The 27,779-nt window shown below is 46.2% G+C and overlaps 2 protein-coding genes across 2 annotated transcripts in view; one reads left to right on the forward strand and one right to left on the reverse strand.

Annotated features, from left to right (window-relative positions):
• LOC135198468 (thioredoxin-dependent peroxide reductase, mitochondrial-like) overlaps positions 1-27,779 on the forward strand; it is a 76,970-nt gene that overhangs the window by 43,783 nt on the left and 5,408 nt on the right.
• On the reverse strand, positions 144-27,328 carry LOC135198467 (peroxiredoxin-2-like). Its single transcript, XM_064226038.1, has 4 exons — positions 27,174-27,328; positions 2,977-3,170; positions 1,595-1,730; positions 144-434 (listed from the first exon to the last, which is right to left on the reverse strand). Exons 1-4 carry the CDS (start codon positions 27,216-27,218, stop codon positions 159-161), a joined length of 651 nt encoding a protein of 216 aa, XP_064082108.1. The 5' UTR covers positions 27,219-27,328; the 3' UTR covers positions 144-158.

The raw sequence follows: 27,779 nt of genomic DNA on the forward strand, positions 1-27,779 counted from the left end.
CAAAAGAGTGCAGTAGCCCTGGTAATTTAAACTCATATAAAAAAAAGCTTATATTTTATGAATTAACTCCCAAAATTTTGGGTCTCTTGAATGCTAGTGGGACTCATATGACAGCTAAATACAATACATTACAGAACTAAAATAGCATTCACATTTAATCACAACGGCAACACTATCCCAACAGATTTAATCAACTCACCTTCACCATGCTCTTCAACAAACTGGAAGGCTTTAAGCAATCGTAACGTCTCCTCCACAGAGCGACCAACAGGCAAGTCATTGACACTCATGTGTTTCACAACACCTTCAGGATCAATCAAAAAGAGACCACGCAACGCAATACCAGCATCCTCCAATAAAACTCCATAATCACGAGAAATGGTCTTATTAAAATCAGCCAACAGTGGATAGTTCAGTCCTCCAAGGCCACCTTGCTGTAATAGCAAATATACAGTTGAAGATAATACTCAACAAAGAAATGATGATGTAATACTTCTTCATACAGTAACTATGGTTTAAATTTGTCTCTTAGTTTCTCAACTAACTAAAAATTGAAATTCTGTACTGCAGATGTACAGCAATCTGATGAGAGGATTTTGCTACAGGCACAACAATTCCAAAGGCTGCATTAGGTTAAGGTTTAGCTTTGCAAAGGGAAACTAGCACAGAAGTTGAAGATGATATAAGCAGCATTACGTTGAGATCTAACTCTGCAAAGGGAGGATGGTACAGAGGTTGAAGATGATACTGAATTTTATAATATAAAAATCCAGCCTGACAACAATCTTTCTAAAAAACAGTACCAAATCTTGGTTAATGGCTGTTATGGCAGAAATGTAAAGAATAACAAGTAAACAAAATAATGACCTTCAGATTCACTCATTTTCAGGTACTGTACTATGCAGGAAAAAACAATAAATAAATTTTGAAAAATAATGTGAACAGCATGCCACTATAACAAGTAGGAATTGTGAATGGTGATGATTATAAGCAGCACAACTAACTAAAAAGGCAGTATCTAAATGCCAAGAATTTTTCAGAGTGGAGAGGTCTCACAAATTAATTTAGGAAGGTTGCTAGCAACACTAGGTCTAAAAACATCTAACTGACAATGCACTGGGGATAAATTTTTCAGAAGTAATCACTTATCAATCAGTGCAAGGTGGCATAGACACAACATCACAATGTACTAACATAACTTTTCCATTTACATACAACAATAAATACACTTAACATTCATGTCTAAGATTAAATTCAATTTCTAGTAGCTTGGCAACATTTTGGAAGCCACATCCATCTGAATAACATTTTCAGTGAATATCCAGATCCCATGTAGCAGTGAATGACAGTATTGAATAATATTCCCTCAATCAAAATGAGCAGCCAATGAAGATTATAGTACTTTGACAAACCTATCTTGGCAGAGATTAGGAGCACAGTTAATAGCATACTTAACACATGCAGCATGATGCCTACTACATTCTAAAAATTACATTCGTACTGAATTTCAAATCTTTAACAGTCAATTTTACATTTAAATATTAAGTCACAGAGATTCTTTACCACTGATCTGGTATAACTAAATCATTCTTACCTTTCTTGGCATATTTATCCACGCTAAATGTGAAAAATGGGAGTCAGTAGATACACCAACTATTTCACAATTTAAAGCTTGAAAAGCTGCAGCCTTTTCACTAAATGCAATTAACTCAGTTGGGCATACAAACGTACTGCAATGTAAAGAAATATGTTAATGCACAGACTTTAAGTTTAAAAACATAAGACTTGAGCAATTGTTCATCATTTTACAAAAATACTTTTAAAATTTTAAACAATATTTCATAAATACAAAACTACCATTTTCCCTATTACTGTACTGTATTAAACACCACAGAGCAACCAAGGAGGAATGAAATAAATTGCTGTAAATAATATGGTTCCACATGCATACAACTCTCAATGATCTATCAACCCATAACTAAAAACCCTATGAAGAATGGATTGATTTGGATGATGATAAAATGCTGAGCAGATAAAAGCTTATAAAATACGGGCACATGAAAACAGCATTCAAAACAAACTATATACTGTACAAGAATGAAGAACTAACTTAGGTAATAAGACCTTTTAGCATGCAAAACTGCAGTTGGAAAGGGGAGAGGGTAGTTTAGAAAATACCAAGTAAAGGAGGTCTCATTTATCATTTACTCAATACACTTCTAATGTGTTTTTCCACAGGAATAACCAAGAAGCCTATTTTTCTCAGATGAATGGCAGTGGTTGACTGGTTTTATTAACTGGTTGTGTTTTGAGTCTACACCAACACCACAAGATGCAATTTTCTAGTTTGCTGGCAACATGACTGAAGTGACATGATATTATAATTGCCATTTCTACCAAAAGATGCTTTTTCCATCTTGAGAAGAAACGAATAACACGACACAGTAGTGATGAATGATACAAAAATTCCCATATGAATACTGGCTACCATTAATCATTAAACAATGTATTATTCTAACAATTGCCAAAACATTAGAGGTTTCTATAATACTGTAAAATAAGGGTCTATATTTGTGTATCTAACAGCCATGCATGAAGGTCAATAACCTCCCATGTGTTATCTTTAATTTTCTAGCTTTTCCCTTGCAAAAATCGTATGAACCCAGGGATACAAAATTATAACATATTTCAGCATCAATAACTTCAAGACTCTATAATGTGACCCATCAATTAGATCAGTCCTTTAATAACAATGAGATGCATCACATCTTTCAAAAATCTAGGGGCTTTAGATATAATCAAGTTAATTGTTCTGTACAAAAATAGACTATTTACTCTGCTCTGGAATAGTACATGCACATAATAGAAAAATCACGGTACTTCATATCAAATACTAGGTAAAATTCAAAAGACTGGATGGAACCACGCTATATAAAAACAAAATATTAAACTCCACAAACTTTGAGCAGTACTTACAAATCTAATGGATAGAAAAACAAAACAAGGTATTTCCCTTTGTAATCATTGAGTGATATTTCCTTGAATTGTCCATCTACAACAGCCTGTGCTTTAAAAGGAGGAGCTGCCTGAGTAACTGCAGCTGCCAGACGCTGATGTGATGTAGACAGGTGGCGCCACAATCCACCAGTTGCAACACTAGTACGAGTAGCCTGTTAACAAAAAGAAAACATTCAGTGGATTCATAATAAATTAACAATAAAGCCTCAAATATCTTAAAAAATTATTTTCCAGAAGGTCAATATAATTCAATGTTACTTTGCATATAACAGTGACTGGAAATAAGGCATCACAAGAGATGAATTATAAATCAGTAGGTGACTAGGAAGTAAAAAATGATGCGTTTTAAAGCAGGGAATATGTAATTGCAAAAGTAGAGTAAACAAAAAGTCATTAATTTAATGAAGCTACAATATGCCATTTGAATTTGTGGATTTAGCTGGCAAACCTTCATACAGCACAATAAACAAGTCCTGGCACCCAGACATGACATGCTTAAAACAGTTTCATACATCAGCATGCATGCACACCTGTATTGCTGATGCTGGTTAGAAAGCTGAATTAACAAAACTAGAAAGCAAGATTGATTGTTGCTGCTTGCAGATAGTGTGCACAATCAGGGAGTGACTGGATCACTTAAGTTGCTGAAATTCAACTATGTACTGCAGCTTTGCAATTTCAAATAAAAGAAGTTAATATTCCAACTTGCTGACAAGCCGTCTAAAGAGGAGCAAGTGTCTGTTTGAAAAGTAATCTACAGAGGTGTACGTTATTTTTTTAAGTGTTTAGTTGAAGTTCTAAATGACGTAAATGAATCAAACTTATCTCGTAATGTCAACTAATCAGGAGCTTATAGGGGCTTCAAATTTTGCTAACCAATGTAATATTATCAACTGTTAAAAAAAAATCAACATTTGAACAAATTTCTAACTTGAAAAATGATATTGTTATAATACAATAAAGTTTCATACATACTTACCTGGCAGATATATACATAGCTAAGACTCCGTCGTCCCCGACAGAAATTCAAATTTCGCGCCACTCGCTACAGGTAGGTCAGGTGATCTACCGGCCTGCCCTGGGTGGCAGGACTAGGAACCATTCCCGTTTTCTACTCATATATTTTCTCTTGGTTCCACCTGTCTCCATGCGGGGAGGCTGGGTGGGCCCTAATCGTATATATCTGCCAGGTAAGTATGTATGAAACTTTATTGTATTATAACAATATCATTTTCATACAATCAACTTACCTGTCAGATATATACATAGCTGATTGGCACCCTTCGGTGGAGGGTAAGAGACAGCTACTACTGGAATAGACAGGTAAACAACATCTGTTGTAGGTATAAATTAAAAACCTTGGTTCCTACCTGATAGGTGGTAGACTTCGTGGGTGTTTTCCCCGTATCTGCATACCCTCAAGAAACTTTAGCGAGATATGTGATCTATGGCCAAGAATTCTTGTGGGTCTGCCGAAGGGGTCTTATCCACTTACTCGGCAGAGCCTGAAAGGACTTTGTCAATGGGTGCTGATCCACTTACATGACAACACACCTTATTAAGGAGCACACAACCAATCCCGACCACCTGATCCTAACCACCATGTTAGTATTAAAAATTGCTCAGAGTTATCCCCAACTCTTCGCAACAACCGTAACTCAAAACACAATGCACAAGCACACAATAATTTCAAAAAAAATTTTATCTATTACAAGATATCACAAGAGTTCCTTACTGAACTGAAGTGACTGGCCGCTTGTGCGGCAACTGCACTTGTTCAGCAGAAAGTCTAGAATATATCTATAAGACTTAAGTAGTAAAAAAAAAAAAAAAAAATTTAAGGATTGTTGTAAGCTCCTGTACCCAGGATTGTGCCCGCAGACACAAAAGGACCTAATGAAAAACATTTTTCATAGGTCACACGCACGTCCTTCAAATAGTGAGCCGCAAACACAGAATTACATCTCCAATATGTCGCTTCCAAGATATTCTTCAGCGACATATTTCTCTGAAAAGAGAGAGACGTCGCCACTGCTCTCACTTCATGAGCTCTTACTCTCAGGAGTTTTAAAGAATCATCCGTGCAAGCCTTATGAGCGTCCATAATTACGTTCCTGACAAAAAAGGCTAAGGCATTCTTAGACATAGGTCTTGATGGATCCTTCACTGAGCACCAGAGGCCTTGTCTAGAACCTCCCAACTGTTCCTTTTTCTTTAAGTAAAACTTTAATGCCCTTACTGGGCAAAGAGACCTCTCCGGTTCCCTGCCGACGAGACCCGATAATCCTTTTACTTCGAAGTTTCTCGGCCAGGGGTTCGAAGGATTTTCATTCTTCGCTAAGAATAATTCCTTGAAGGAACAGATGGCTGAATCTATATTGAACCCGACTTTGTCACTAAGGGCGTGCAGTTCGCTAACCCTTTTTGCCGTTGCCAGAGACAAAAGGAATAAACATTTTCTCGTTATATCACGAAACGAGGCCAAATGTAGGGGTTCAAATCTCTCTGAAGCCAAGAACTTCAGCACTACGTCTAGATTCCAGTTAGGGGGAGAAGTCATTCTAGACTTCTTGGTCTCAAACGACCTAATCAGATCATGCAGATCCTTATTGTTTCCCAAATCTAGGCCTCTATTCCTAAATACGGCCGATAGCATACTTCTATAGCCCTTTATCGTGGCTACGGAGAGCTGCGATTCTTCCCTTAGAATAACAGAAATCAGCTATTCTGTTACAGAGGTCTGGAGGAGGACAACTTCTTTGACTACACCACCTTCTAAAAACTTCCCACTTGGATTGGTAAACCCGGATAGTGGAAGTTCTCCGGGCTCTAGCGATCGAGCTTGCTGCTTTACTAGAAAAGCCTCTCGCTCTGACAAGTCTTTCGATAGTCGAAAGGCAGTCAGAGCGAGAGCGGGGAGGTTTTGATGAAACCTCTCGAAGTGTGGCTGTCTGAGAAGATCCCTCCTTTGTGGAAGGGATCTGGGGAAGTCTACTATCCACTCCAGTACCTCTGGAAACCATTCTTGAGCTGGCCAAAAGGGGCTATCAGGGTCATTCTTGTCCCCTTTGAAGTCACAAACTTCCTGAGTACTTGTCCTAGAATCTTGAATGGGGGAAATGCGTAAACGTCTACCTGAGACCAATCTAGTAGGAAGGCGTCTACTGCTAGAGCTCTGGGATCTTCTACTACTGAACAGAAGACTTCCAGTCTCCTCGAGAGGAACGTGGCAAAGAGGTCGACATGAGGAGTTCCCCAAAGAGACCATAGCTTGAGGCAAACTTCTGAGTGGAGGGTCCACTCGGTATGAAGGACCTGGTTCCTCCTGCTCAGCCTGTCCGCTCGTACGTTCCTTACTCCCTGAACGAACCTCGTCAAGAGAGAGATGTTCCTTTGGGATGTCCACAACAGCAGTTCTCTTGTGAGTTCGTAAAGGGCATACGAGTGAGTACCTCCTTGCTTCCGAATGTATGCCAGAGCGGTTGTATTGTCCGCATTCACTTGTACTATTTTGTTGCATACTAACGGTTCGAAGCTCTTTAGAGCTAGGTGTACAGCTAGCAGTTCTTTGCAGTTTATGTGCCAGGACACTTGAAGAGCATTCCAAGTGCCTGACACTTCTCTCTTTCCCAAAGTTGCTCCCCAACCTTTTTCCGACGCGTCGGAAAACAATACAAGGTTTGGGCTCTGTATTTCCAGGGAAGTACCTTTGTTTTCCCTCAGTGGGAGTAACCACCATTCTAGATGTCGTTTTATCAGATCTGGAATGGGAAAGAAGTCCGAGAGGAGTCCTGTCTTCATGTTCCACGAACTTCTGAGGAAGAACTGAAGAGGACGGAGATGAAGTCTTCCTAGATGAAAGAACTGCTCGAGCGAGGAAAGGGTCCCTAACAGGGCTCAACCATTCCCCTCGCCGAAGTCCGTTCCTTCCTTAGGAAGAGAGAGACTTTTTCTAAACCTCTCGCTATTCTCTCTTGAGAAGGAAATACTCGAAAACCCCGAGAATCCATCCGAATCCCCAGATAGACCAAGTTCTGGCTGGGGATCAGTTGGGACTTCTCGAGGTTCACGAGTAATCCTAAAGTCTTTATTAGGTTTAGTGTCACAGTCAGGTCCTCCAAACACTGTTCCTCTGACTTTGCTCTGATAAGCCAGTCGTCTAGGTATAGAGATATACTGATTCCTTTCAGATGAAGCCATCTCGCCACATTTTTCAAAAGGTTCGTGAAAACCTGAGGCGCCGTCGACAGGCCGAAGCACAAGGCTCTGAATTGGAAGATCCTTCCCCCCGTCATGAAACGGAGGTACTTCTTCGACGAAGGATGGATCGGGACGTGAAAATAGGCGTCCTGGAGATCCAGAGACACCATCCAATCCCCTTGGCGAAGAGCCGCCAGGACTGAAGCAGAGGTTTCCATGGCGAACTTCTGTTTTTGAACAAACTTGTTCAGAGCGCTGACATCCAGAACTGGTCTCCAGCCCCCCGAGGCTTTCGCAACCAAGAAAAGACGATTGTAAAACCCCGGGGAGCTTTGATCCAGCACAAGTTCTATAGCTCTCTTGTCCCACATCTGATCCACCATTTGTTGAAGAGTATCTTTCAACACAGGGTCCTTGTAATTGGCGGACAATTCCCTCGGAGTTGACGTCAGGGGAGGATTGTCCAGGAAAGGAATGAGATATCCCTTCTGAAGAACCGACATCAACCAAGGGTCTGTGTCGATGTGAGTCCAGGCCTCCGCAAATCCCCGAGCCTGCCACCTACTGGTGTTTGGAGGAGCGCCACTTCACTTTCCCCTTTTAAAGGGGCGGAACGAGGATCGACCTCTCTTCTCGGTCGTTTTCCTTTTAGCGTAAACTCTAGTGGGAGGGCCACCTCGAAAGGGCCGAACAGGAGTAGACGCCACTTTCTTTTCTCCCACCATCACTGGTCTCTTCTTCCTGGACGATTGCAGGAGAAGATCCTGAGTCGCTTTCTCCGCCTCAGAGATCGGGAAATATCCTTCACCAACTGTGACGGGAAAAGAAAATCAGATCTAGGGGCGAATAACAAAAGCTGCTCTTTGTGAATGTGGACACTGCTTTCGTCAAGAAAGCGCTAAACACAGATCTCTTCTTCAAGAGACCTGCTCCAAATAAGGAAGAAACTTCCCCTGAGCCGTCTTGCAACCGCCTTGTCAATACATGACAAAATTGCCAGGAGTACATCCGGTTCTAGCCCTTCAGGGGCATGAGCCTTCTGGACATCACCCCAAGGACCAATCTAGAAAGTTAAAGACTTCTAGAATGTGAAATAGTCCCTTGAGGAGATGATCCAACTCTGAAAGTCCCCAAGTAATCTTAGCCGTGTGAAGGCTATGTCTCCTGGATGCGTCTACCAGACTGGAAAAGTCAGCTTCAGCTGAAGCTGGGAGAGTGAGACCCATATTCTCCCCAGTCTGGTACCAAATCCCTCTCTTGCCCGTAAGTCTAGGGGGAGGCATGCAAAAGACTGTCCTAACTAGCTCTTTCTTAGTTAGCATCCAGTTATCCAGCGATTGCAGAGCTCTCTTCATAGAAATCGTCAGTCTCCATCTTCAAGAAAGCCGACGATTTCGGAGTCTTCGAGCATGTGAAAAAAACAGTGAACGAGGCAAAGGAGGAGCGGCAGGGATCAATGCATCTCCGTATTCCTGGAGAAGGAGAGCTGTCAAAACTTTGTAGTTCGACAGTCCTTCTTTACCGTGAGACTCGTCCTCTGATTCCTCTTCCATAATCGGATCAGTAGGAGAGGCCACTTCCCGTTCCGGGTCTTCCTGTCCAACCACTCTCTCTACTGGAGACAAACTCCTAATAGGAGAGGGGCTAAGAGAGTGTACAGAGCTCCTATGCTTGACTGGCTCTTCGTACTTGGCTGGCTCCTCGCGCTTGGCTGGCGCCTCGCGCCTGGCTGGCGCCTCGCGCCTGGCTGGCGCCTCGCGCCGGCTGCCTGGCTGGCGCCTCGCGCCTGGCTGGCGCCTCGCGCCTGGCTGACTCCTCGCGCTTGGCTGGCGCCTCGCGCCTGGCAGGATCCTCGCGCTTGGCTGGCGTCTCGCGCCTGACTGACTCTTCGCGCTTGGCTGGCGCCTCGCGCCTGACTGGTGCCTCGCGCCTCTCAAAAGTCTCGCGCCTGACTGACGCTTCGTGCCTTGTTGAAGTCTCGCGTCTTCCTGGTGCCACATCCTTGCGTGACAGATGCTTGTCTGGAGCCTCACGCTTGGCTGAATGCTCACGCCTGGTTAATACCTCGCGCTCGGCTGAAGCTGCTGATCTGGCAGACGTATCCCATCTGGGAGAATCCTCTGGTCTGTAACGCGTTTCTCGCTTGTCTGACTCTTTAACCTTAGAGGACGCTTCTCGTCTGTAGGACGCCTCGCGCTTGGCTGGCGCGACGCGCTTGCCTGGCGAATCAAAATCTTCCCACGAGTCTCTATCTGAGTTCTCAAAAGACTCACGTCTCACAGGAGCCTCACTCCTGGTGGGAGAAGGAAGACGAGTCTTCTTGACCGGCAGTCTGACGTCTTTCTTACGAGGAGGATCCTTCGAAAGGACTCCTACTAAGGCGGACAGCTGTTCCTGCACCGCCAAAATGATCCTCTTGGACGCTTCTCTGCGTCTTCTTGAACGGTGAGAGGGAGACCTCGAAGGCGTGTTGCCCCCATCATGGGACGGCAAAACCCTCTTCGCCTTCTTGATAGAAGGAGGCGCTTCTTCCGAAAAGCGTTCTGGGCTTGAATCCAAAACAGGATCTCTCCAGTGCCTTTTCAGGGGCCTGGACAAGTCCGAATCCTTCCACCCTCGTTTAGGAGAGGGAGAAGCGGACGAAGAGAAGCACTCTCTGAGGACGCTTTTTCGATAGCGGTCCTGAGCAGGCTGTCTATATACAGCACCTGCTGAAGGGACGCCTGACCGGGGGAATTCTCCACAACCTCCGTACGGCTTTCGACTTTCCTTCTCCTCTGGGCTTGGGAGCTTGGAAGAGGTCTAGGCCTGGGAGCGTCGCAGAGACGGTCAGACGCCCCCTCCACAACACTGGGGACACTCACTTCACTAAAATCACTTTCACAGTCCTTACCTTTCATGGTAGCCATTTTTGATCTCATCCTGTGAAGCGTAGCCTTCAGTTCAGCAATTTCCGATGCCGAATCTGAATGTACGGCCAGTGAGGGTCCTGATACAGAATCATAATTAAGAGAAGAGTTAGAATTATCCAAAGGCTCAATAGGCCTTGTACTACTACCCGCCATCTTAGATGCAGCCCTTCTGACTCTATCCCTTTCTAACTTCTTCAAGTAAGAAGTTAGAGTCTTCCATTCCTCAACATTCAACCTCTCACCACTCATGACAGGTGTTAGAAATAGAACAATCAAAAGCCCCTACATTTGCGACATACAGTGTGAGGATCAACCGAAGCTTTCGGTATCCTCACCTTGCAGCCTACATTCACACACAATTCTCCCACACAAAACACTTGAATCAGACATTCTGAAGAAAAATCAAAAAGCAAGTCCAAATCCAGTCCACAGTAGCGAATGCCAAAACAACGATCCAGGTACGTCACCAAAAGTCCACAAAAAGATGATCAATTGCTTAGAAAAGCGAATTCCAGTCAAGAGGTGGCAGCAACGATGTTTGATACCACCCGCGACAGAAAATATATTTTTGAATATAAAACGGGAATGTGTCCCTATCCTGCCGCCCAGGGCAGGCCGGTAGATCACCTGACCTACCTGTAGCGAGTGGCGCGAAATTTGAATTTCTGTCGGGGACGACGGAGTCTTAGCTATGTATATATCTGCCAGGTAAGTTGATTGTATGAAACTAACAATGTCAAAATGGTATGGCAGTTTAGATCTATTTGAACACAGCTAGAATATAGTTTTCAAATTGCACACCAAAGATAGATTAACTAACTTAAATACAAAGTTTTTCTAGCCCATTATATTTCTGTAGTAGATGTTGGTGTGAATCTTCTGTAGCTTAGAACACCACATTCTACCTGACCAGTGGGACTCTCTCCCCAAGACCCTGCCCCCTTAACCTAAATGTTTCTAAATGGCTTGTCGACTAAATATCCATCTCTGACCTACCTTAAGTACTTGTATTCAACTTGGGTAACTAGCCTTCCATTTACTAATGGCCTTGCCACTTCTTGTCATTATATGAGTACCTGAAACAGTTATACATAAAGTTTCATGAAAAAATAATCTAGCAGTGGCACGGATCTCAATGAAAACCTTTCTAACCTAACTTCCACTTATGGTTACCTATAAAATGACAATTTGTCCAAAATTGCATTTTTCCTAACTATACAAACCTGAGGTCCTTTTACAATAGGAAGGTACTAGCGGCAGCTGGATAGGTCGTAAGCTTTCGAACAAGGGGTTTCGGTAGTTAACTGCTTGTCCGACCGGCGGCGCGCGCGCGACTGGGAGGTAAACAAATCACTTTTGCTTTTGGCCCAAGCAAAAACTGCAGAGTGAGGGGTGGCATGAGGTGGGACTATGTGTAAAAGGACCTCAGGTTTGTATAGTTAGGAAAAATGCAATTTTGGACAAATTGTCATTTGTTCCGACACGGCATACAAACCTTCGGTCCTTTTACAATAGGAAGACTCACTTCTTGGTGGGAGGAATCTGAGTCTTTTGTGAACAGACTGGTGTTCGCCCAACCTTGGAATGCCTCCCTGGTCGTAAGAGCGAGGGAGGGATCCAAGCCTCTGTCCGATTGATCGGGGTGTGCACCGCAGGATCAATGGTCAGACCTCTGGACCAAGTACTAAGAGAGAGGCAAGCGTATCTCTTTGTACCAGCAAACAAGAACAAGTTCCTATTTGCAAGAGGCAACATAAAGTTATGGTTTGTCTCTTGTTGGCATCCACTTCCCCCCCCTTGTAGGAGGAAGTGGTGGATATTCGCTCCCATCCCTAGTGAAAGGGATAGGATGGGGCTCTGTCGAGTAGCTCACCGGCATCTCGTCCGCCTTATCCAGCAAGGTGATGACCGTATCCCTCTACCCACAGGTAGAGGGGGAGAAAAAGATAGGAAGAGAAGCCAGTCACTCTCTCATTCACTTATCTATTCTTACAGTCACACCAGGACTCGATGCTGTTCAGCCTGCTAGGGTCTGGGTTAGCTACACAACGTGTTTGAGCAGCCACCACGGGGTCCCAAGGAAAAACGATCCAAGGACCTGTGGGCAATATCCAAAAGGTAGAAGGAGGTGCCAGTGGTCTGGTGTTGTACCAGACCCCTGCCTTCAGTACCTGCGCCACGGAGAAGTTCTTGTGTAAATCGAGGGAGTGTACTTCTAGGTCATCTTGGTGCTGACGAAGAGTCTTCAACACTCAGCCTGGGATGTCGAGTTTCTTCATGAAAGCGCGGTCGCGCTTTCACAGGACAAAGCAGCATCTCCTTCGCATCGAAGGCGGTGAAGTCCATTAGGGAGGGGATTGTGAAGGACTCTAACCGATCGTCAGGAACCGAAGGGTTCGATCTTCGCTACGAATTCGGTACGAAATCGAGCGTCACGAATCCCCATCCCCTGGATGCTTGACTTCGCAGGAAAAGTCATGCAATTACCTCAGAGGAAAAGAAGGGAATGGTCGTATGACCTATCCCTCTTCTCGACTTCGTTGGTGATGTCCCCTGTACCCATACTGGTCTATCCGTCCTGCAGCGAAGTTGTTTCTTCTCGGTAGTGGATAGGACACCGACACTCAATGGTGGGTGTCGATGGTATGGGCACTGTGACAAGCCGTTAGGACGAAGAAAAGATTGTTATGGAACAACCGAACTAAGTCCACAGCGAAGTTCGTAAACAGACTTGGGCGCTCTGACAGCTGCCGACTGACTGCGTTCGGTAGGAGGCAGTTGTCCAAGCACCCGAGCAAGTCACGTGACCTTCGCCTTAAAAGGGTTATGCCAAGAGACTAAACAAATAATTTGTTCGTCACCGATGCCAGAAGGCAAGGTGATGACTCTCTTAAGGCATGTGCCCAACAGGCGAAAGTCAATTGCCTTCTAGAGACCGAGGTCCCTGATGGCAAGATATCCCATAGTATAGTTGATTCTCGGCTAAGGAGAACAACACTATGTGTCGTTGAAGACGAAGGTGTACAGAAAATGCAACCTACGTCTTCACAGCTGAACCGAGAGAAGGATTCTCAAGATTCAGAACCTGTGCTACAAAGACTGAGAACGCTAACCGCTATTCATTGCTGTCCGGTGAGGATCGTAGTTGCAATAAAAGCGGAGCGCTTTTCAGTAATGAAGACAGGGAAATACTGCCTGAAGAACTGCTTCTCATGGGCTGAACATTTGGAAGTAGAGCTGTCAGGTCGGAGAGTAGGCGATGTCTTCTGACATATCTGTTAATTCGGGGCGAGAGCAATGAATATTGCACACCTACGAATACGAGATATTTTGAAGACAAACTCAGATGTCTGCAAAAATCATTCGCATTATCGCGGCTGCGATGCAGCGGGGTGACTAGTACAAGAGCTTCCTGTTACTGTGCGGTAAACAGAAAGATGAAAGAGTCCAAGAGATATCTCTGTTGAAAATTCTCGCAATGTCGAAGGCGATGAAATCGAGCGTCACAGCAGTAGATGGTCCTTCATTATTGCGAGAATCCCCGTTAATCAGAGACCTAAGTCCATGATTGTTGGGCAGAGATACGGTTCGGTAGTCAATCAAACCAGGGGAGAGAGAGACGTAACCGACCGTGCATCTCCGAGACCTAGCTGATACTGAGCCGCTATCAGGCAGTTCAATACGCAGTAGCTCTCGGTGACTCGTCATCCTGAGTTGCCAGGTAATAACCATTATTCCACGAAGGTGAATGCGTTCGGCTAGAACCATCGAGCATAAAGAATACGCTCGAGCAATTATATTTAACCGAACGGATTTCGGTAAATACAAAAGCTGATTTGGTGTTGTCATGACAATACCAAGTATCTAAAATCGAAACTGATAACTGCTGGGAGGTTGCAGGCAACCCCGAGTTGCAGTTCAATTAAGATACAATTCGTCTCGGTCACAAACCGTAGAGTTAACTACGGTATTGCGCCTACCCCCTGGACAATTCAACTGTTAAAAGAATCATGTCGCGAGGGTAATATACGTAGTATATTTGTAGGTTCTGTACCACGACCCTCCATCCTAAATTCTTTTCTCTCGAGGAATGAGAATAAGGATTGGAGATCGACCGCCTTCGTTCTCTAGTCAAGAGAGTGAAGGAGAAGTCTTTCCCAAAGGAAAGCTTCAATGGTGAACAGAATACCGAAGACGATAGTTCAAGCCAAACTGGAAGTTCCCGTCCGTTCTTCTCTATTCCAGGTTAATCGCCTACTGTGAGATACTCTTCTTTCAGCAGCAGTCTTCTTCCAAATGCTAGAAATTACAGGAATTCGAGCATAAGCGACGGTTCCAGATTATCGTGTAACAATTAACGGGGATTCTCGCTCACTTTGGACCGTGGTCTCGCCTAAGTGTTTGGAGACCGTAAAAAACTCGAAACACTCTGAGTGCGCTAGAAATTCCGTAGAATTCTTTAAGCACTCTGCGAAACCCCCCACCGAATTCGTCAAACGATATCGGCTGGTGATCCTCCCGATTCCCGTAGAAATCGAGAAAGGGGCAGGATCCCTCCTCAACGACCGGGTCTTACGTCAGGTAGGACCGAAGGTCCCCCGGTAGCGCAGCCCCTAACGTGTGGGATTCTTACAGAGAAATCTCTGTAGGATCCCTCCCCTTTCCCTCGTAGGCCGTAAGGAGAGAGGGAATGGGGGAGGAATTGGATACTGGCTCGCCTTCCCAGCGGAACTAGCAGTTGGAGAAGAAAGGAGCAGCCATCGCCTTACGGCGATGGCCTCTCAGAGCCTGGGAAAACGTATCGTCAGGAGAAAACGTTTTCCCGAGGAGGGTTACGAACATGATATTGTTATGATACAATAAAGTTTCATACATACTTACCTGGCAGATATATACATAGCTAAGACTCCGTCGCTCCCCGACAGAAATTCAAATTTCGCGGCACACGCTGCAGGTAGGTAAGGTGATCTACCGTCCTGCCCTGGGTGGCAGGATTAGGAACCATTCCTGTTTTCTATCATATTTTTCTCTTCCACCTGTCTCCTTGCGGGGAGGCTGGGTGGGCCCTAATCGTATATATCTGCCAGGTAAGTATGTATGAAACTTTATTGTATCATAAACAATATCATTTTCATACAATCAACTTACCTGTCAGATATATACATAGCTGATTGGCACCCTTCGTGGAGGGTAGAGACAGCTACTATAAATGAAAATAGACAGGTAAACAACATATGTTGTAGGTATAAATAAAACCTTGGTTCCTACCTGATAGGTGGTGTTTGCCCAGTAGTCTGCATCACCTCAAGAAACTTTAGCGAGATATGTGATCTATGGCCAAGAGTTCTTGTGGGTCTGCCGAAGGGGTCTTATCCACTTACTCGGCAGAGCCTGAAAGGACTTTGTCAATGGGTGCTGATCCACTTATATGACAATACACCTTATGAAGGAGCGCAACACCGATCCCGATCACCTGATCCTAACACGAGGGTTCGCGCTCAAATTGGAAAGAGTTATCCCCACACTCCTTTCAAAAACCCCAATAATTTCACTAAGTTAAAAAACTTTAACTCAAAGTTAAGGATCCAGTGTCGGCTCCTTATCCCAGTAACGTATCCGCAGAAACGTATAAACCAAAAGAGAAGGATCTCTCGTAGGTTAACTTGACATCCTTTGTGTAATGAGAAGTCAACACAGAGTTGCCTCTACCGTACAACACAGCTAATATGTCTTATATGACATATTGTTATGTAAAGAACAAGAATTTGCAAAAGCGCGCACTTCCTGCGCTTTAATTCTCAGCTGTTTGAAGGAATCAGTCACTAATGAAGTGCTTAGGAGATCTCCATGTTTCAAAGAAGACCAGGGCTTTCTTGAAATGGATCTCACCCGACTGAAGCCTGAAGCCTGGCAGGAACCTCGCGCCTGGCTGGTGCTTCGCTCTTGGTTGGCGCCTAGCGCTTGTCTGGTACCTTTCGCTTGACTGGCGCCTCGCATCTGGATGACGCTTCGCGTCTTAGCTGGAGATTCGCGCCTAGAGCCTGGCTTGCGCCTGGCTGGCGCTTTGTGCTTGCCTGGCGCCTCGCGCCTGCCTGGAGCTTCGCGCCTGGCTGGCGCCTTGCGCCTGGCTGGTGCCTTGCGCCTGGCTGGCGCCTTGCGCCTGGCTGGCGTCTAGCTCCTGGTTTGGAGTGGCGCCTTGCGCCTGCCTGGACTTCGCGTCTGCACTTCGCGGCCTGGCTGGCGTCTCCGCACCTGGCGCTTTGTGCCTGCTGGCGCCTCGCGCCTGCTGGCGTCTCGCGCCAGGTTGGCGCTTTGTGCCCCTGGCGCCTCGCGCCTGGCTGGCGTCTCGCGCCAGGTTGGCGTTTGTGCCTGCCTGGCGCTTGCCTGCTGGAGCTTCTCGCCTGGCTGGCGTCTTGCGCCCGGTTGGAGTGGCACCTTGCGCCTGCCTGGAGCTTCGCCGCTGGCTGGTACCGTCGCGACCTGCCTGGCGCCGTCGCTCCTGCCTGGCGCCTCGCGCCTGGGTGGCTCCTCCCCACTTGCCGGAGCTTCGAGCTTGGTAGAGTCTCGAGGATGTCTGGCAATGTTCCACCCATCGGACACTCTTATCTGTCCTATAGGTTCGCATCTAGCACATCTGTGTCAGGTTGTTTTAGGCCCGTCTTTCTCCTCATCAGACAAATGACATGTTTTCTTGGGGCTGTCTGCAGGTTTCTTCTTCCTTACTGACTGTGTCAGAAGTCTTGAGTCGCCTTCTCAGTTAATGAACGAGAAATGTCCTTCACTACTGAGAAGGGAACAAAAAGTCAGACAAAGGCGAGTACAGAAGCGCTGCCCTCTGAGCGTGGGAGACCGCTTTGGTTAAAAAGACACTATATACTGTCCCCTCTTTTTAAGAAGACCTGCTCCAAACAAAGAGGAGATCTCAACCGAGCCATCCTGAACCGCTTTGTCTATACAAGACAAAATACACAGAAGGACTTCTGGTTCGAGTCCTTCAGAATCATGGGCTTTCTTGGACATCACCCCAAGGGACCAATCTAAGAAGTTTGAAAACTTCCAATACCTGAAAGAGTCCCTTGAGGAGATGGTCCAGTTCTGAAATGCCCCAAGTTATACGGGCAGAGTTCAAACCTGTCTACGTGAAGCGTCAACTAAGGTCGAAAAGTCCGCTTCTGACGTAGACGGAAGAGAAATACCCATATTCTCTCCCGTCTGATATCAAATGCCTCTTTTACAGCTAGTCTCGCTGGAGGCATGCAGAAGACCGTTCTAACTCTCGCGGGAGGGAGCAGAAGACCGTTCTAACTAACTCCTTCTTCAAACTTCATCCAAGAGTCTAAAGACTGAAGAGCCCTCTTCATCGAAATGGCGGGCTTCATTCTAAGAAAAAACGAAGATTCTTCGTCTTTGCACTCGAGAAAAGAGAGCGCGGAGAAGGAGAGGCAGGAGTCAAGGTCGTCTCCATACTCCTCTAGAAGCTAACGGCTTGTTCAACACATAAACATTATTAGGTTTTCGACAGTCCTTCTCTTCCTTGATACTCCCCTCTCCGAGTTTACTTCTAATCGGGGTAAACTCTATATGAGTCTCCGCTGCTAATTCAGTACGTCTTTCCTCTGGAGGAGACAAAACAAACCCTAATAGGAGAGGGGCTAAGGGAATGATATTCCTTCCTCTTCCCCGCTTTAATAGTCCTGGAAGGCGCCAACAGCCCAGGCTTCTCTCCATAAATGGATGACGCTTCCCGCTTGGATGACGCTTCTAGTCAGCCAAGCGTCCTGGCTGACGCCTCCCGTTTGTGTGGCTGCTGACGTCTGGATGACGCCTCGCGCCTGGAAGACGCTTCGCTCTCAAAAGGCGTCCTAACTGGCGCCAAAATTTTGGTTGGAGCCTCGCGTCTAAAAGCAGCTTTAAATGACTATTCATGTCTTGACGACGTCTCACGTCTCTCTGGCGTTACGTGTCTTCCGTAAGATTCTCCCGATCTCGCTCTCGAAACCGAAGCCTCTGCGATATGTTTGGAAGCTTCACGTCTGCATGACGCCTCTCGCTTCGCAGGGGAGAGAGGACGAGACTTCTTGATTGGAAGCGCAACGTCCTTCCTACGAGGCGCTAACACTCCCACCAAAGAGGCCAGTTGCTCTTGTACTGGCAAGATAATCTTCCTTGAAGCTTTTCCACGTCATCTTCAATCGGGGGAGAAGTAGGAAAAGGAAGCAGTCTATAGGAAGCCTGTTCGTCTTCTCACAACTCTTTCCAATAAATGTTAAACATGTAACAGTTATTATCGTCGATCGAGAAGGATCTCTTTGTTAACGCGAATAGGAGCGAAAAAAGAGATTCTCGATGCTCTATGCGATATGAGAGTGTCGTGGAACTGGCCTAAGTGATTAAATGGGTAACGAAATCAGGAACGAATCTTGCCGTTACCGAGCTTGGTGTCCGAGAGTCTACTGGACTCCTAGGTTAATAACTCGCTAAAACGAGAAAATCTTGGATGGTGCTCTTGGCTCACTGCGCCAGGCTGGCGCTTCTAGCGCAAATTTTGCGCCAGGCTGGCGCTTCTGGAGCATTGCGCCAGGTTGGTACTTCTGGCGCGTTGCGCCAGACTGGCGCTTTCTTCTAATTCTTTTTATGTTATGTGGCCAGAAACACCTGTGGCCTTTATGGTACCCGACATCCTTTCACATGTTAATTCCGTTCTTAGTAGGAAAAAACTTTATATACGTAGTATAGTCCATTCAGGGAAACAAGTTCTGCCCCAAAGAGAATGTTTCCCATCCGACTCATCCATCTTCTTCTGAGCAGGTACTCTAATAAGCTATGCTTTCGTAAGCCTGAGAGCAATTACATAATATAATGTTCTGCTGCGATAGAATCCTTTAATAATGTTACCTACGGTAAACCGCATTGAAAGGTTGTACTATCTCTCTTATTGAAAGCTTCTTAGCAAAAGGCATACAATATTTATTTATGTTAGCTTAACTATCCCCTCAATCCGAGGTTAAAGACCGCGATTGTAGGGAGAGGATACGGAAAGTTATTCCATCCCGCAGGAGAGAGAGATTCGCCCGACCGCTCATGACTGACACCTACTGGTCTGACAGTAACTGGCATAGGCGTACTGCGTTGGTCTCAGGCTCTCAGCGAAAGCAGTCCCCGCTTACTCTTCAGGAGTTGCCAGCTACTCATTAATAAAGGAATTTAATAAAATTATTTTATCGAACTTCAGGAAGTTCTTATTAAAGCATATTTAAGCGAAACAAGACTTCGATAAATCTAGAAGCTAAGTAGGTGTAGTCTTAACAATCCCTTTAAGCGTAGTCCTTCCTAGGAAAGACGTAGAAGATACTTGTAATTGAGTTGCACAAAAGAAGTAACTACGGTATGTGTTATGAATTGACCGTATCGTATTCTCATACAGCAGAAACTCTACTACTTCTACTATCTTCGTTCTTTTTGTTAATAGAACGATAGAAAGAGTATATATATTATTATATCATATATATATATATATATATATATATATATATCCTTAAGGAACGAAGTTAATCAAGGAACTCTTTAAATCTTCGTGAGATTTCTTCATAAATCGCGGAAAACGAGAGAATTCCTGTTCATCACTAGGGTTTACGGAAGGAAGTAGATTTTCTATCCGCCATCATACCCAAACATCGATGAGAATCTTATTAAGAAAAACTCCCAAAGGCTCTTGCCTCCTCAAAACGATGGGAAGAGCATGGATGAAGGAGAGAGTCCAGCAATTGAGAGGAACTGCCTAACAAAGGAGTCTTCTGAATAATGAAAAAGGGGTCTTCTCTTAGTATCAGAATCCTTCTGACAAAAGCAACGGCCGCCTGTGCGACATCTTGCACATTTTGCCAGGGGAAAGTTGTTTCAAGTTAAAAATTCAAAGAGGAGTCTCGCGACTGACCTCTCTCTCTAATGAAGATTTTTGAAATCTTCTGACGCCTGGCGTCTGGATCCTTGCGCCTAGCGCCTAGCGTCTGGATAGTTCCGCGCGCCTGGAATGTTTTCCGCACGCTAGAAAGGAGACTCGCTCCTGGAACGTTCCGCTTGCGTGGAAGGTCCCGTGCGCCCTAATAGATCCGAGCGCCTCTAGTCTTGTTATACGAGCCTCTTGCCAGAAAACGTTCAATGGAAGCATCCTTCTTATTGCCATTCTACTATAAGGCTCCTTAGTTAAGCCGTCTGTTTTCTCTTTGAAGGCGCCTTGCGCCAAGAAAAAGTTCTGGAACGCGGCTCGCACTCAGTTGCTGGAACGCGGCTCGCATTTATCTGTTATGAACGAGGCTCGCCTACTTTGGAACGGCTCGCTAGTCTGTTGGAACGCGGCTCGCGCTAGTTGTGGAACGCGGCTCGCTGCTGGCTGTTGGAACGTGGCTCGCGCTAGCTTGCTGGCTGGCTCTCAGCCTCTCGCTCAGTGAGTCAGTGTTCTCTTATTCAGAGAACGAGCCAGATCGTCCGAACTTCTAACATGTACATTCTTCGTCTTTTCGGATGTAAGATGAAGAAACGAAGAACAGACGCACTTTTTAAAAAGCTGCCTTTGCAATGGCTATCCCTGGCAGTCTGGGACGTTTTACGATCCTGCCGAGGGAACGCCCGATCGGTGGGGATTCTCCATAACCTCCGTAAGGCTTTCGACTTTCCTTCTCCTCTGGGCTTGTGAGTTTGGAAGAGGTCTAGGCCTGAGAGCGAGACAGAGCCGATCGAAAGAAAACGCACCCTCTACTAATTAGGACGCCTTTCCAATGGCGAACTTGGCAGTCTGGGACGTTCTACAGATCCTGCCGAGGGGACGCCTGATCGGTGGGTGATTCTCCATACCTCCGTAAGGCTTTCGACTTTCCTTCTCCTCTGGGTATGTGAGCTTGGAAGAGGTCTAGGCCTGGGAGCGAAACAGAGCCGAACAGAACGCACCCCCCACTGCACTAACAGTAAAAACACTTCTTACCTTTCAATAGCTCGTATTTTGAGCTACATTCCTTTGTCTTCAAATTGCAATATGAATTTGAAGATTCTGTGAAGTAAGAAGGAGATGAGGATACCACCACTACTAGTAATGTTAATGCTCTATAACTGCTCGTTAGTACGAGAGCTATATAAACTTTTAAAGGAAGCGTAACTATTCTTTCCTTACATCGTCAAGAAGGAGTTAGCTCAATCAATTCTAACATTTACTACACGTTATTATGAATAATATTAAAATTTTCCTTCTTGCAAACTATGTGACTGTCTACCGAAAAGTTCGGTAGTTACACGTAAACAATTCTTCGAAATTTTCGAAGCCAAAGTTATCAAAACAAATTAATATGCGTATGCCGAACCAAAGATCCAGTACTTCCCTGCAAAGATAGCCCAGAAGATCGATGGCGATGAAATCCAAAAATCAAGTCAGGAGGAACTGCAAACGTTGTTTACATTCCAAGCGACAGAAAAAATATGATAGAAAACAGGAAATGGTTCTATCCTGCCACCCAGGGCAGGACGGTAGATCACCTGACCTACCTGCAGCGTGTGCAGCGAAATTTGAATTTCTGTCGGGGACGACGGAGTCTTAGCTATGTATATATCTGACAGGTAAGTTGATTGTATGAAATCATACTGTAGGTAAGGGTCTGCCGCCACTGTGAACGTCGTCTGGGTGGGGCTGATCGACACCTGACAGGAGAGAGCCGATACCGTCCTCCGACTCATTCCAGTCCTCGTCGAGGTCGAAACCTCAGGAGGACCGAAGGGTATTCAAATACGGTGTCCGAACACAGTAGAAACGCCTCTGTCGCAGTAGAGGTGGAGGGGTGAAGTAGCTTGTTCGACCGGCCAGAACTGAGAGCCTTCTTGTCCGGAGACGAGAGACTACCTGGTTCACAGTCGGCAAGCTCCGATCGCGGCAGACCCACCGTCGATTTGGGTTCCCTCTCAGGGGCCCCAAAACGACTCGAGCCGAGACATGGCTCTGCTGGTGGGAGCGGCGATCCTTCCCCGAGGTCGTTGTGCTGACGAATCAGCGCCATAACCTCGGCAAAGTTCCTCTGGATCTCGGAAGTCACAGCATCTTGCAGAGTGGGACCGTTAAGCCCTTCGAACAAGAGCATATTCCGAGAACCTTCCTCCTAAGAGGGGGAACAGCGACAGCCCTCTCGGTCTTCTCCATCCACTTGCGCATACGTCCTGGCCGGTCCAAGAACCATGCCTGGCACGTAGGGCGTCGTGGTTGGGATCATGAGGGGCGCACCCCTACACGATCACTCCTCAATTACCTTGCTCCTCCGGGTGTTAACCCGACGGAGGTTGAAGGTATGGTGGGAGAGGCAGACCTGACGCTCCCTCCTGCTCGCTGGCAGAACCAGCAGGCTTGGAGGGCTGCAGGCGATCGTCAACCCGCGGTGGCGATCGAGCTGCAGGCCTGGTCGAACCGTCTCGCTGTGGAGAACGGCTGGACTGAGCACAGCGGCCCCGATCTCGAGTGTCAGAAGAGCTGGTGCTGGTTGCCGTACCCGATCGCTCTCTGTGAGAGCGACGGTCAGGCGACCTGCAGGCTCCACTGTCACAGTGAGACCGGTGCTTGTCCTCACGGCACGTCACGTCGCTGGTTCCAGCCGTGGCTGGCACCGGCGAACGGGAGGACCTCTTCCCAGCCTCAGCCCGTGGCCAGTCGTGGATCCGTCACGTCCCCGGGTAGCCAGCTGTCGCCGCGAGAGCGAGCTGGTCTGGTGAGAGTCGCTGAGCGGCTTGTCACCAGTCTTCCGCCCCGTGCCGTGAACCTGACGCTGAGCGGACTCAGAGGTCTGGTTCCTGCTGCACAGTCGCCTGGCTGCACGGTCGCTGGTAGGCGACCGTACACTCGGTACCTCCCGAAAAAAAAGGCGAACCGAGAAGGCCGAGACGGAACCCTGATGCAGTGGCAGAACCACTGACACCAGGCGAGGAAGTACCGCCGTTAGCCGGTACTCTCTGGGTCCCCGTAGTCTTCTTCCTTGCGGAAGAAGAGACGGGCCCCGCTCCCGAAGGAGCAGGAGGACCAGCGGAAGGAACCCTCCCGTCCCACCGAGGTGAGACGGGTCCCGAGAAGCTCCCGAGGGAGACTTCTTAGGAGGGAGGAGGCAACCTTCTTCTTCCTCGCTGTGAAGCCTTAGAAGTCGAAGGAAGAGGCGGCAGCCGACGACGATGAAGAAGATGAAGACGACGACGACGACTTCCTCCTCTTCTTCGTCAGCTTCCTCAGGACAGACGTAAGATCTGCTATCCAGGGCGGAGGAGGGTCCGGGGCTGCTGTAGCCGAAGCCACAGGGCCCGGACGCACCTGTACAGACAGACCAAAGTCTGGGGTAGTACCACCACGAACAGGGACGACGTCAGCAGGCATGGGCATCTCAGGAACAGCAGGCACAGCCAGCACATCATCGGTAGGGACAGCCAGCGCAGCAACGGCAGGGACAGCCAGCGCAGCAACGGCAGGGACAGCCAGCGCAGCAACTGCATGGACAGTCAGCCCAGAATCGGCAGGTACGGGCAGGCAGGCAGCACCGGGAACACAGGAAGTGGAGCAGCAGCCAGCAACATCCTGGTACCGGCGGCAGGTCCAGGGGCGAGCTCTAGGGCAGCGGAAGTGTGGTCCCGGCAGCGCGGCAACCACGAGCGGCGGCGGCACGCCCCCCTCTCGGTACGGCTAACGGCACTTCACAGCGGCTGTAGGCAAGACTGTTACCACGTGAGGCGAGTACACCAGGTGAGGAGGGACGTCGTCACCTGGAGCGTGGTCACCACTCCATGGGTGACCGCAGTAGGCCCAGACATAGAACCGCAGCCCCTGGACACTAGCACACCCTGCAAATGGAAGGACGGCCCATACCTCACCAAGGTCCACCCTTGTGGCAGTAGCACCTGCGGAAATAACAGTAAGAGCGATTAGTGGTGGGGAAGTCCCCCTCGCGCGGGGGGGGGTGAGCCCTCTCCGAACGAGTGGAAGACCCCGAATACAATTGTACATCGGGCACCGAGCGCCCTCCCCCACGCTCGACGGATCGGGCGAGGAGAAGAACGCAGATAACCTCCCCCCCCCCCAAGGGGAAGGGCCATCTGTGGGAGCTGAGCGGGGGGGGGGGGGGGGGGGGGGACTCCGTTGCCCACCCACCCCCGCCACAAGCACCCATGTACCCAACAATAATAATAAGAGCCCGAGAGCAATCGTGCCCTCGGCCCGAATGCAAGGGCATAAGGATCAATTCCCTGACTGAGCGGAACTTGAACCAAATAAAAATTGATGCAATCAATAATAAAAGGAATAAAATGAAAAAGAATCTTGCATTACGATTCACTTCACAATGAATAAGGGCTCGGATCGAGCGCATTTGCGCCCTCGGTACCGAGCGCAAGGGTAAAAGGATCCATTCCCGATTATGAATGGAAACCTTGATCCATATGAATTGATGCAATCAAAATATATATGAAAATGAAAAAGAATACTGCGCTTGCGATTTCACTACATACAAACTAAAAAGGGAAGGATCAATTCCCGGGAAATAGCGGAAACATTGATCCAAGTAAACAATGCAATCTCAATAAAATATGAAAATGAAAAAGAACTGCACTTGCGATTTCACTTCATTCAAATAAAAAGGGGAAAGGATCAATTTCCGGGTAAGCTCGGAAACTGATCCAAAATGAGTATTGCTACAATCAAAATAATATATATGAAAATGAAAAAGAATACTGTACTTGCGATTCCACTTCCATACAGAATAAGTTTTCGTGCCGAGCGCATTCGCTCGGCAACGAGCATACAGGTCAAAAAAAAATATAAATGAAAGAGCACCTTACTTACGATTTTTCATCTATCACATTTCCAACCAAAATATATACGCTCGGAGCGAGCGCTCTCCCGCCCTCGGCACCGAGCATACACAATACGAGGATCATTTCTGGGAAAATGAATTCCCGCACTTACGCCCTTCAGTCCCGGCACTCGGGTAATCGGAGGGCGTGGTGAAACCAAGATCCTTTAATTCACAATTGAATTCAATGGAAATAAAATATGAAATAATTGTACTTACAATTCAGTTTCACTAGATAAATAGAAAAGAAAAACACAACCATGCGAAAGCAACGACGATGAAGCGGGCAGAGAGCGATGATACACGTCCACACGCCAGCAGGCCGAAAGCAAAAGTGATTTGTTTACCTCCCAGTCGCGCGCGCGCGCCTGTCGGACAAGCAGTTAACTACCGAACCCCTTGTTCGAAAGCTTACGACCTATCCAGCTGCCGCTAGTACCTTCCTATTGTAAAAGGACCGAAGGTTTGTATGCCGTGTCGGAACAAATACTACTAGTAGGTATGTAGGAAGTAGTCGGGAGAGCACATTAGCTTAACCATTGATATCTAAATTCTGCGATGGTTATCACATACCTAGATGTAAACATACATGCAAAGTGAAAAAAAAATTATGGGGACCTGAATTATAAAATGTTATAAGTACTTTTTTATATTGTTTGTACCCTTTCTAGCATCGATCTAGCCTACTGAGGTCGGACATTTATCAAATTACTATTTCCACTGCAGTGACCCTCATGTTTAATGCAGACTACTATTGGTTAGTAGGTATACATCATCACTGCTGTCAGTATGAAACTAGGTTCGTTACTACTGTACTTCTCATTTATTCTTACAAAAAGAAACTGGCAATCACTTTGGTTCTTCTTAATTAAGGGCTATGGGCAATGCTGATGCTAAAAAAATATATAGGTACAATAGCTTTGGCCTTCGTCCTACTGGATAGACTAGGCTGGGGTCACATCAAAACCTGCTAGACTGATAGGCAAAAGGAAAAAACTGAGAATTTGTTCCTGGTAGGAAATTTATGTTAGCCATACAACTATGCCTACGACTCCAGGAGAACACTTATCTCAATTTAGCTTAGCTGTCACGAACTAGGCTATAACTAAGTAGGCCTGGTATTTCTATATATAAGCATTCCGCACCGTTTGTCCACGCGAATATGAAAGCCACCAAGAATTGGGGCGTGAAATGTATTTTGCTGTGTTTAGTACGAGCCCCTGGGGGTTAATTAGAGTCGTCCGAATAAATATTATTTAAATTTCTTGTTCAGGAGGTAAAGCTGCATAGAGAAGCCGCAACTGCCATAGTCTAGGCCGCTGCGGAATAGTAATATAGATCTACTGTAGGCCTAATAAGCCTATGCTTAAGTGGAATAGGGTAGTTTACAGATACACGGACACGGCGGTCGGAGCTCCCATAGTTCCACCATGGCCTTACTGTAACCCCTGTGACTAGCGCACGCAGCGCAACATTACCTCTTGCCAGAACATGCCATGCTTCCCAAGAATCTGTAAATATGCGGATAAGGCGCGAAGCTCCGTTCCGCCACGGCCTTACTGACAGCACACATAGTAAATCGATCGTCCGCGGATATGTAGTCGCTCCGTGGAATAAAAGTCGCTAGGTTCCTGGTCATCTTAACCTAAAGTAGGTACTACCTAGTTAAGTCTAGGTCCCAGACTAACTTAGGCAATTAGCCTAACTAGTATCTCACTTTCTGCCACCCTACTCTGAGTAAAACGGCATTAACTCTAGCTAATTCAGACTCGACACAACGTATACTACTAGGAAGAGAGTTATAGGCGTAGTCAGGATTTGGCAAAACGTCTTACGGTAGGCCTAGCACCAATGTAGGTACCTAGGTACTAGTTTTACGCCTGGGTGTTTTTTGAGAAGACACTACTTGCGTTACCTTTGGACAAGTCTGACTATCCGTAATTGATTGAAATAGTGGTTTTGAGACTGCTATACACGTGACATTGCACTTTCTGGGCTAAATAAAGCCTAATCAACTTCAAACATAGGTAACAAGTCAATGTTGCATAAGGCCTAGGTCTATCCGCAGTCTCTACATTGCAATACTAGGCCTAAAACAAACAATTAAGTCTGGGCACCAGGCCTCTCATAAGGACTAAACATAGACCAGTTAATTCTTTAGGGCATTTTTCTATGGCAAACTTACATTGATGGCTAATTTCCTCAAGACGCCGGCCATGATCACAGACATTGATTGAAACGGAAATCAGCTGATGCCGGTTCTAGAGTTCCTCGAGATTTTATCTGAAAGAACCTGTAACCTTGGACAATGGACACCAAAGGTGCGCAATAATTTATATGCATTTTATTGCTATTTACTTAATTTTCGCCTTAACAACATTTCCCTAAAAACTAGTTTCAATTAATCGTGAGAATAAATGTACACGTGCCTCATAAATGGGAAGCATTGTTTCATCGATTACGTAAGATTGTAAGGTCGTCATAATAAATTTTACCCTTATGACAATTTTTCCATAAGATTGCTTCAAGTAATCGATGGAATAATATACACAGGTTTCTCATAAATGCGAAACTTTGTTTCATAAATTATGTAAAGATTGTAAGGTTATCATCATCACTGATTGTTTAACCAAGTCTCGATTTTTACTTCAAAGTTGCATCTTACAAATGATTAATCGTACTGTCCTCATAAATGCGAGGCATGGTTTCGTAAATGGCATAATGATTGTAAGGTTGTCACAACTGGTTATATTTGTTATATACAACTTGAAGGGAGGATATCATCATATAT

This window comes from Macrobrachium nipponense, chromosome 22 (assembly GCF_015104395.2).
Source record: "Macrobrachium nipponense isolate FS-2020 chromosome 22, ASM1510439v2, whole genome shotgun sequence".
NCBI lineage: Eukaryota > Metazoa > Arthropoda > Malacostraca > Decapoda > Palaemonidae > Macrobrachium > Macrobrachium nipponense.

Excerpts from the sequence above, each read along its gene's own strand:
- LOC135198467 (XM_064226038.1), bottom strand. The coding sequence starts at position 27,218 with ATGTCTGTGATCATGGCCGGCGTCTTGAGGAAATTAGCCATCAAT. Across the intron at positions 3,171-27,173 it reads TGAGGAAATTAGCCATCAAT|GCTACTCGTACTAGTGTTGC; the intron begins GTAAGTTTGCCA and ends TTTTGTTAACAG. Across the intron at positions 1,731-2,976 it reads TTTTTCTATCCATTAGATTT|TACGTTTGTATGCCCAACTG; the intron begins GTAAGTACTGCT and ends TTTACATTGCAG.